We start from the raw sequence: 9187 nt of genomic DNA, 5'->3' as shown, positions 1-9187 counted from the left end.
TGTATTAGCGTAGGTATTTATATTGTATTTAACAATGAGATTAGTCATAGGTTACTTCCTTTCTGACCATGCTTGATTTCATGTTGTTATTTTTTCAAATCCTGAAATTCATTAATGACTATGAGCACAGAGTAGTGGAAAGAACTCATACACACTTACTGTATGCGCAGGTTTGTAAGTTTATTTAGATTTAGAGTATTAAAGTCACAACAATATCAGTTCAGTTTATGTGTAACGGTTTTCTTCTGGTGAAAGAGAGGCGGACCAAAATGCAGCGTGGTTAGTTTTGTACATCTTTAATAAAGATGAAAGTACAACACTCTACAAAACAAGAGACGTAAAAAAACCAAAACAGTCCTATCTGGTGCCACAAACACAAAGACAGGAACAATCACCCACAAACACACAGTGAAACCCAGGCTACCTAAGTATGATTCTCAATCAGAGACAACTAGTGACACCTGCCTCTGATTGAGAACCATACTAGGCCGAAACATAGAAATCCCCAAATCATAGAAAATCAAACATAGACTGCCCACCCAACTCACGCCCTGACCATACTAAATAAATACAAAACAAAGGAAATAAAGGTCAGAACGTGACATTATGTTAGTGCAAGTCATGTCACACTCTTTCAGATGAAAAGCAATAATCAATCAATAAATAATAATGATAAAATAAATATCAATAAATAAATGTCATAACGCATTAAGAATGTAAAAGTAAAGATTGTGTCATAAAATGAGTTCAGAAATACAATCTCTAGTCTTGAGTGTGAATGAAGTCACCTTTGTCATAGTTGATGTTTTAGAGTGTGAATGAAGTCACCTTTGTCATAGTTGATGTTTTGGAGTGTGAATGAAGTCACCTTTGAACAAATAGGATAATATTTGCTGGCCATCAGTATGGTAAAGATCTAGTATTGAGACACAAACTTCTGCTTCTGTTTCTTCTTCTCTTGTTTCCCTTGTTGTTGTGTCTGAAAGAACACATCATATTGAAAAATGTGTTGTCTTCTCAGAAATTAAATTCATGAACTGATAAACAATGGCATATTTTCAATTCTTGAAATGGAATTTTGATCCACTTCCTGAAACTACTGAATGAAAAACCCAATTGACCTGACCCTGAAAGATGTAGCATGATAAAACAGTAGACTGGAGCAAGGGTTTTAAACCCTCTCCTTTGGGACCCCCAGCCGTTTCACAATGTATTTATAGGACTGAACTAGCTCACCTGATTCAGTAGTAGTCAAGGACTTGATGGTTAGTTGACAGATTGAATCTGGTGTGTTAGCTCTTCAATAGTTCAAATACATGGAACGACTGGGGGTCCTCGAGGAGAGGTTCTGCTGAATACAGTAGACTAGAGAATGTGGTACTGACCTGTACTCTGTCCAGTCACTCCAGGGGGAGTCACATAGGGCATCCTGGGACCTGACGCACACCACCACCTTGGCCTTTACTGACCACAGGCGGCTCTCTGTGGTGTGGACCTGAGGGAACACAGTGGTTGAAATCATTAAGCACCAAATGGAAGACAATAAGAATAAGAAACACTCCTTTTCACTTTTCGTTGCAAAACGTTTTGCTACAGTGTGCCCTAATGAATATAACCAGGGACCAGAGTGACCACGTCTATCAGTTCAAGAGTATGCGACTGTTAGTACACGGTCTGGATCTCTTGGTGCAATGGCTCTCATGAAGCTTTAGAGACAAGGCCTAGTAGGATGTACAGTATGTAGACAGTAGTCCTCACCTTTGTGCAGGGAGAATCACACGTGCACCCGTTCTTGCGTTCTCTGCCTTTGATCTCTTTGACCTGGAAGGAGAGGGGGAAGTAGGAGATGGGTCTGTTCCAGGAGACAGGATAGCTCCACTCTATAGTACTGCTGTTCACCTTCTTAATGGATACCTTTTCTGGCTTCACTGGAGGGAGGGAGGGAGGGAGAGATATTACCATAACTTCTACCAGCACTCTGTACTGTAAAACTACCTTTCAGAAGCACCTAAACCAACAATATCTCAGCATATAATATTTTGATAGGCCTACATATATGTGCCAGATATTTGTATATAGAGGTAGGATTCCTATCTGTGGTGACGACGACGCCATTATTAGAGTGTCTCTGCACTACTGCGCTACAAACTCCTTCAGGTTCAGAGCACTTTGTTTCCGCATTGTAAATGTTTGTTATGGGATAGACAGGCTTGCCAGCTCTCCAAGGCATTTTTTTCAGAGACCAGTTACATTGTGAAGTTTGTAAATATAATGTTTTGTATTAGTTTGTAAATATAATGAAGTGCACATCTGGACCATTATCATCAACTTTAAGTAGCCTAAAATCACAACTTGTGCAACTGATTCTGCCAGCCTCTTGCAACATGTCTGCCCTTATGGCTGCAACAAGGACCCTCTCTAGCGCTCACCTATGTCTGATAAGTAGAAGTGCTGTGTGTGTGTGTGTCTGTGTGTGTGTGTGTGTCCTCACCAATTTCTGATAAGTAGAAGCGTTGGGAGTATTCCTCCAGCAGGTAGTTAGTCCTCATGTAGATGGTCAGGGTGATCCGGTCAGTCTCCTCAGCATAGGGACAATACTGTCTGTCCACACAGGACAGCCCCAGTCCACTACTGTTCACAGAACACATGATGTCACTCTGGCCAGACGAAGAGGAACATGTCCACTGCTGTCCACTGGCGTCCACAGAACAGCTGATGTTCTCCGCATCAGACAGGCCACTATAGAAAAGCCAAGAAATGGATGACTAAAATTAGACTAACACAGGCTACTGCTGTAGTCCACTCACTAATAGTCAATTTGAAGTCAAGTCAAGATATTATGCAAATGTTATAGCCTATACAGCTGTCATGACGTTGGCCTGTTGGGGGAGGTTAATGAGCCCCATAAATACCTTTCTCCTTTTCTCTCTCTCTACTTTTTAGAATTGGCTCATGTAAAGCCTTTGTAACATAGAGAGTCTGGTAACATCAAAAGTTGGGAAACAGAACCATATTTCGGTAATCCAACCAGTTGAAAATATGTGTTGGTGCTTAAGGAATATGATCTCAGATCAGTTGTTGTCTGAGACAATACCACTAATGCCAGAATGACATAAACTGTATCTTGGAATGTCGGCACATTCTAGTTATCAGATTCACATGGAATTGTTGTGCAATTGAATTGTTTAAATATGAAACAATTTGTGAAAAGATTAAATGTAATTTTAGCCTCTTAATTGAGAGAACGGTTTGTCGTAGAGAAACTCAGACATTGGTTGTAAACTATGAAACACGCACTTCTTTCACCACTATATGAACCGTTGACGAAAATTAAACTTTCTGTTCCAAGGACGAGAGGACGACGGTCCCCACGTTAAAAGGATAAGATCAGCCACAGAACTAAGCCAACCTCAGCGTGAGCTCTAGCTGAGCGACAAGAACCTAACGAAATTAGCATCGAATTTCAACGTGAAGATGACGATCAACAAGCCGAAAAGATGAATTTCGACTATACCAGCCAGAATATAGCATGAGTTTAAAACTTGTTATGGCTGCAATCCCACTAACGGGATAAGTGTCATCAACAACCGCTGAATAGCATAGCGCTACATACAATAAATATTACTATAAATATTTATATTCATGAAATCAGTGCAATATAGGAAAACACAGTTTAGCCTTTTTTTAATCCACCTGTCGTGTCAGAATTTGAAATTATGCTTTGCAGCGAAAGCAATCCAAGCGTTTGTATAAATTAATCGATTGCACGACAAAACATTAACACTTAGCATCAGGTAGCTTGGTCACGAAAATCAGAAAAGCAATCAAATGAATCGTATACCTTTGATGATCTTCGAATGTTTTCAACTCACAAGACTCCCAGTTACACAACAAATGTTCCTTTTGTTCCATAAAGATTATTTTTATATCCAAAATACCTCCGTTTGTTTGGCACGTTATGTTCAGAAATCCACAGGCGAATCCACAGACGAAAATTCCAAATAGTTTCCATAATGTCCACAGAAACATGTCAAACGTTTTTTATAATCAATCCTCAGGTTGATTTTAAAATAAAAATCGATAATTTATCAACTGCAAATGTCTTTCACAGTAGGAGAGGGAAAAGCAATACCTATCCAAACTCTGTTGCGCGAGCAAAACTCATGTGACCACTTGACGTGATGTTATCGTTCTGGCTCATTTTTCAAAATAAAAGCCTGAAACTATGTCTGAAGACTGTTGCCACCTTGAGGAAGCGATAGGAAAAGGAATCTGGTTCATATCCCTTTAAATCCGCAAAGGGAGGCTATGGAACATGGAGTTTTCAAAATAGAAGCCACTTCCTGTTTTGATTTTCCTCAGGGTTTCGCCTGCAATATCAGTTATGTTATACTCACAGACAATATTTTGACAGTTTTGGAAACTTTAGAGTGTGTTCTATCCAATACTACTAATAACATGCTTATATTAGCAACTGAGACTGAGGAGCTGGCCGTTTGCCGCTCCTCTGGGCATGGTGACGCAGGGGGGTCACAATGAGAGAATTAGTCTCTTCCTTGTTGACTCTTCTGCCCGTGGCAGTGCTGGAGCAGCGCGTCAAGGGGGGATACTGTCACGACTTCCGCCGAAGTCGGTCCCTCTCCTCGTTTGGGAAGTGTTCGGCGGTCGACGTCACCGGTCTTCTAGCCATCGTTGATCCACCTTTCCATTTGTTTTGTCTTGTCTTCCCACACACCTGGTTTCAATTCCATCATTACATGTTGTGTATTTAAACCTCTGTTCCCCCCATGTCCTTGTCCGGAATTGTTTATTGTAGTGCTTATGCACGGTATGCTGGTATTATTGGGTTTTGTTTGACCCATTTATTGTATTGTTGTGTTGACGGTGGTTTATGGTTATTAAACAACACCGTTGTGAATCAGTTTTTGCTCTCCTGCACCTGACTTCTCTGCCACCAGTACGCACCCCTACATGTACATTGATTGGTTGATTAATTTTATGCTACACAAAAAGATAAATAACATACAGTTTTCTAAACTAATCCAATCTGTTTGTGTTTGGATTTATTGCACCCATTACTGAGATGGTTGTTCCAGTTTAGATGATTGAGGTAGTCTCAGTATTCAATCTTCCCTACCCTAGCAGTCATTCTGAATGCAGGTTGCAGGTGATTAACAATTACACTTGTTGGATATCCTAACTCTTTTTGGATTCCAATAAGAATTACACATCACTTTGCAAGCCAGCATAATCTGACTTGCAGGTCTGATGTGGCCTGTAAACCAGGAGATTCCTAACAACACTGTGTTAGGCTATAACGTCAAAGAAAGGCCTTATGACATATGTCATGTAGTAATACAATTTTAAAGGCTAATAAGGCTGGTGGAACCGTTCATAGAGGGTTCTAGGAAGAAACCTTCGAAGATCAAAGGGTTCTCGATAGAACCCTTGATAGACGGTTCTAGGCAGAACCCTTCATGGAGGGATCTAGGTAGAACCATATATAGGGGATTATTTGAGAAACCCTACATAGAGGGTTTTAGGTAGAACCCTCCTCAAAGGGTTCTACCTAGCACCAAAAAGGTTACACTAGGGGGACAAACAGTAGAACCCTGTATGGTTCTACTTAGCACCTTGTTGTTCTAAGAGTGTAGTAAGAATACATTGAAAAGGTTGGTGTTGATAGTACCGTGCCACTCTGACAGACATAATGGTTCCAACACGTTCAGTGGTGAATTTCCAGGAGCAGTGGAATTCTCCTTGGTAGTTCCATGTAGAACATTTCATATAGCCTTATAATAGAAACAAACAAATGAACAACAGATATACAGAAGATGTTACAATTGGATAATAAATGATTTCGGGTGACAGACAGACAGACATCCTGTATACCTGTTCTGGTGGATCCTTCTAGAATGCGTTTCTGTTCATCCAGGTGTTTGACCAGCACCGTAGTATTCTTCAGGAGGGTTCTATCCAGGCTGTGACATGTAAAGATCCCCCCTCCAGTTCTCTCTTCCAGGTTGACAAGGAAGCTATTCCCCTTCTTCTTCTCCTCTCCACCCATCATCCATAGGATCTCCTCATCCTCCTCTCCATCTCTCCGCCACACCCAGTCATTATCTCTCCTCCAACCCTCCTCCTCTCGGTTGAAGGAACCCAGGCAGGTTAGAGGATGCTGAACCAGCGAACCATCTACGTTCACCACAACAACTGGTGACAACACACACTTCAATTAACACCAACATATTCAGTTAGGTCCAACATTATTGCCGCCCTTGATAAAGATTAGCAAAAAATACTATAATATAAATTATAAAAAACTGAACTATATTAAATATTATATATTGTATTGGTATAAAATAATGTAATTCTCAAAAGAATTTGAGCATTTAATATAGTTCAGTTTTTTATAATTCATATTATAATATTTTTAAACAAGATTTTGTTTAATTAACAACTATGCTTTTCTTTCTGAAAAAGAATGGTCCAAATGATTGGCAACCTTGTTTTCAATACTTTTCAATATATCACATGCGAGGATAACGGCACAGGGATGCCAATCATTTTAATCCCTATCTTTAGAGATATAAATATGACTTGTTAATTAAACAAAATGTATTTCTCTGACTTCTTTAATTGGTACAAAATATTCTAAGTATTCCATTTGTTGAGTATTATTTCTATTAAACATTCTTATTTTCTCAACTTTTTCAAGGGTGCCAATAATTTGGGCTCCGACCTCATCAACAGAAACACACCCTCAACTTTATATAACCTTATGATACTGACATAAACACACCCTCAACTTTATATAACCTTATGATACTGACATAAACACACCCTCAACTTTATGTAACCTTATGATACTGACATAAACACACCCTCAACTTTATATAACCTTATGATACTGACATAAACACACCCTCAACTTTATATAGCCTTTATGATACTGAAATAAACACACCCTCAACTTTATATGACCTTATGATACTGACATAAACACACCCTCAACTTTATATAGCCTTTATGATACTGAAATAAACACACCCTCAACTTTATATGACCTTATGATACTGACATAAACACACCCTCAACTTTATATAGCCTTATGATACTGACATAAACACACCCTCAACTTTATATAACCTTATGATACTGACATAAACACACCCTCAACTTTATATAACCTTATGATACTGACATAAACACACCCTCAACTTTATATAGTCTTATGATACTGAAATAAACACACCCTCAACTTTATATAACCTTATGATACTGACATAAACACACCCTCAACTTTATATAGCCTTTATGATACTGAAATAAACACACCCTCAACTTTATATAACTTTATTATACTGACATAAACACACCCTCAACTTTATATAACCTTATGATACTGACATAAACACACCCTCAACTTTATATAACCTTATGATACTGACATAAACACACCCTCAACTTTATATAACCTTATGATACTGACATAAACACACCCTCAACTTTATACCATCTATACACCGGACTGGCAAAACCAACATATAACTAACTCATATTTATACAGTGCCTTCAGAAAGTATTCACACTCCTTGACTTTTTACACATTTTGTGTTACAACCTGAATTTAAAATGGATTAAACTGATATATTGTGTCACTGCCCAACACAATACCCCATAATGTCAAAGTGGAATTTTGTTTTTGAAATGTTACCAATTAATTCAAATTGAAAAGCTGAAATATCTTGAGTCAATACATTTTCAGCCCCTTTGTTATGGCAAACTTAAATATGTACAGGAGTAAACATAACAGGTATAGAACAAAACCTGGTTCAGTCTGCTTTCCAACAGACGCTGGGAGACAAATGCACCTCTCAGCAGGACAATAACCTAAAACACAAGGCCAAAATACACTGGAGTTGCTTACCAAGAAGAAATGGCCTAGTTACTGTTTTGACTATAACCAGATTGAACATCTATAGCAAGACGTAGCAATGATCAACAACCAAGTTGACAGAGCTTGAAGAACTGTTTTAAGAATGATGTACAAATATTGTACAATCCAGGTGTATAAAGCTCTTAGAGACTTACCCAGAAGCACTCACAGCTGTAATTGCTGCCAAAGATGACTCTAACATGTATTGACTGAGGGATATTAATACTTATGCAAATTATATACTTCTGTATTTCATTTGCAATAAATGTTCCAACATGTTTTCACTTCGTCATTATGGGGTATTGTGTGTAGATGAGTGAGAGAAAAAAAAAACATTTGATCCATTTTGAATTCAGGCTTTAACACAATAAAATGTGGACTAAGTCAAGGGGTTTGAATACTTTCTGAAAGCACTGCACTATACCAGACTGGAAACACATTTAAGTCTTAATAATGAACTGACAACATACCGACAAGTGTACAGGCTGCCATTATTGTTACAATCTGTACTGATCTAACAGATGACAGTAATGTACGTGTTCTGATAAGAGATGATTCCTACCGTTGGGTAGAAGATTCCAGCTGCTCTGAGTGAACTTGGGGCTTTGGCTTTTGGCCTGGTGTAGGATCAGAATGCCGAGTAAAGTAGGCAGGATGCCGAGTAAAGTAAACCTCATCTACGAGGGAGGAAAGAGAGAGATAATATTGTTTAGTCAAATAAATCTAAGTTTCTATCCATGTTCATTACTTAATTAATGTGCTCATAACAAATATAAAATAGGATGTACAAAATTAATAATTGATCTGCATAATACATTTATAGACCAACTAGTTACTTTAAAAGTAAATTGTTCATACCTTTAGAAAACAATCAAACATCTTCTGATCACCGCTTATCCTCTGAATAACACTGACGTCCAAACAGTGGCTTTTTAATGTGTCAGATGACATTTATCATCCAATAGAATTCCCCCGTTGAGAAAAGTACCAGAAGGGCAGAACGAGGAACTCAATCACGTTCTAACCTTTCTAAACAAGGCATGATAATAGAAGACTGTTCAGGCATGTTCTTTCTCTCTTTCTCACTTTCATATGCTGTATACATATCCCCTGGACATTCTGCCTTGCAATTCTTTCAAAGGTTTATTAGTTGCCTACATAATTGCTTCATATCTGTAGGGCACTAGGGGGTAACTTGCCCTCCTAAGAACAATATCTAATTGCTGGTGAAGAAAATTGAATGTGGAT

At 38.4% G+C, this 9187-nt stretch overlaps 1 protein-coding gene across 1 annotated transcript; it reads right to left on the bottom strand.

Moving 5' to 3' along the window:
* Positions 1 to 357: 357 nt before the first annotated feature.
* On the bottom strand, positions 358 to 8431 carry LOC110489482 (interleukin-12 subunit beta-like). Its single transcript, XM_021562182.2, has 7 exons — positions 8410 to 8431; positions 5893 to 6213; positions 5690 to 5792; positions 2492 to 2739; positions 1759 to 1928; positions 1386 to 1495; positions 358 to 361 (listed from the first exon to the last, which is right to left on the bottom strand). The coding sequence occupies exons 1-7, from the start codon at positions 8429 to 8431 to the stop codon at positions 358 to 360; spliced, it is 978 nt and encodes a 325-aa protein (XP_021417857.2).
* Positions 8432 to 9187: the final 756 nt, after the last annotated feature.

This window comes from Oncorhynchus mykiss, chromosome 14 (assembly GCF_013265735.2).
Source record: "Oncorhynchus mykiss isolate Arlee chromosome 14, USDA_OmykA_1.1, whole genome shotgun sequence".
Lineage (NCBI taxonomy): Eukaryota > Metazoa > Chordata > Actinopteri > Salmoniformes > Salmonidae > Oncorhynchus > Oncorhynchus mykiss.
The sequence above is the reverse complement of the archived record's forward strand: the minus strand, read 5'-3'. Positions and strand labels throughout refer to the sequence as shown.